The 1765-nt window shown below is 61.2% G+C and overlaps 1 protein-coding gene across 1 annotated transcript in view; it reads left to right on the plus strand.

Annotated features, from left to right (window-relative positions):
• DNMBP (dynamin binding protein) overlaps window positions 1–1412 on the plus strand; it is a 25968-nt gene extending 24556 nt beyond the window's left edge. The window contains exons 13-16 of the mRNA XM_009880471.1: window positions 1–25; window positions 108–306; window positions 404–858; window positions 1227–1412. The exon at window positions 1–25 is cut by the window's left edge and continues 155 nt beyond it. Of these exons, the coding sequence (XP_009878773.1) occupies window positions 1–25; window positions 108–306; window positions 404–858; window positions 1227–1412 (865 nt within the window). The remainder of the gene's footprint in view (window positions 26–107; window positions 307–403; window positions 859–1226) is intronic.
• The last annotated feature ends 353 nt before the right edge of the window (window positions 1413–1765 follow it).

Here is a 1765-nt window from a genome sequence, read left to right on the forward strand (position 1 = left end):
CCGGCGACAGCCCCTCGTAGGCTTGGTGAGTTCCCTCTGCCCCATGTCAGGGCTTGTGGGGTAGCCCAGAAAAACTGCTCACACGTGTCTGTCTTGTTCCTCTGCAGCCCAGCTACCTCCTGCAGTCGGATGACATCCGAGCTGCTCTCCTGGCCCGCTATGCCCCAGACAGTCTATTCCAAGCAGACCGCAATTTCAATGCTGCCCAGGACCTGGATGTCTCACTGCTGGAAGGAGACCTCGTGGGTGTCATCAAGAAGAAGGACCCCATGGGCAGCCAGAATCGCTGGCTCATAGACAATGGGGGTAGGTGGCTGCTCCCTGCCCTCAGCGCCTGCTGTGACTGCCCTCCTCTAGTCCCCCTCGTCTCCAATCTGAGCTCCTTTCCTCTCCCTCTCTGCAGTGACCAAGGGCTTTGTGTACAGCTCCTTTCTGAAGCCCTACAACCCGCGCCGCAGCCAGTCGGACGTCTCTGTGGGCAGCCACTCTTCCAATGAGTCAGAGCACAGCAGCTCCTCTCCCCACAGCAACACCACACTGACCTTCAGCCCCAGCGGGGCGGCCGTCACCTTCACTCAGAAATCCCTACAGGATTCTGCCTCCCCGGCAGACCTGTACCAGTCCCCACAGCCCTCCTCAGAGACAGACTCCCCCTCTCTGCCGCAGCTGGGCTCTGGTGACAGGACAGCCCCACTGGAAGCTGGTACAGTGACGTCTCAGCGCCGCTACAGCCGCCCCGAGCTGGGCTGCAGCCCCAGCTCTCGCAATGGGCACCCCACGAAAGCGCATCTCAGGCCCACACCCTCGGTGGAGGACAGAGACTCTGGGCTGGAGAGCAGCGAGTCAGAGGGCAACCAGGTGAGCCCTCAGCCACCTCAGGTGGCTGGGGATGCCAAGGGCTGACCCCCTCGATTGAGTGAGGGCTGAATCATCCTCCTCCCCGGAGTGGCCAGGGAGAAGGGGCCGGGGGGAGGCTGCTTTGTCCCAGATGGCTGAGGTTGAGGATGAGACCTTTTCTCCCAGTGGCAGAGGTGCAGAGGCAGAGAACGAGTTTGCAAATGGGGATGGGCAGGTGGGGGCAGCTCTGGCAGAGGCCAGGATGGGGATGAAGCCGCCACTGTTAGGAGAGAGGAGCAAAAGTCCACACAGCCTGTGCGATGCCAACAGCAAGGCTGTGTGGCATGACCATCCACCTGACATTTTCCCTCTGTCCCTCTCTCTGGCAGGTCTATTACGCTCTCTACACCTTCAAAGGTCGAAACAGCAATGAGCTGAGTGTGTCAGCTAACCAGAGACTCAGGATCCTGCAGTTTGAGGACACCATGGGCAATCGTGAGTGGTGGCTGGCCGAGGCTCACGGGAAGCAGGGCTATGTGCCCTCCAGTTATATCCGGAAGACGGAGTACACGTGAGGCAGCGGGCAGGAGCCTGCACCCCGTGCCTTGTTCCTGCCGGGACTGCCAGAGGCTTCGGGGAGGCCAGCCAGCCCTGCAGCTCCCACTGCTCACCGTGAGGCTGTGTCCCTCACAGCTGTGCTGTGCTTCTGAGCCCCACCACGCTGGCTGCCACCTCCCCTTCTGGGGAGGAAGAAGGGTGGGCTGGCAGGGCAGGCAGGAGCAGGCAGCTTGTGTGAGGGCAGGGGTGAGTTGTCTTCACCCTGTGCTGTTTGAACCTCCCGTGTCAAGGTGGGAGCAGGGTAGCAAAGCGTGGGGCCATAACCTGGGAGGAAACAGCTTGACAGAGGCTGAGAACCTGCTGTGGGTTT

Source organism: Charadrius vociferus, unplaced genomic scaffold (genome assembly GCF_000708025.1).
Source record: "Charadrius vociferus isolate BGI_N301 unplaced genomic scaffold, ASM70802v2 scaffold443, whole genome shotgun sequence".
NCBI lineage: Eukaryota > Metazoa > Chordata > Aves > Charadriiformes > Charadriidae > Charadrius > Charadrius vociferus.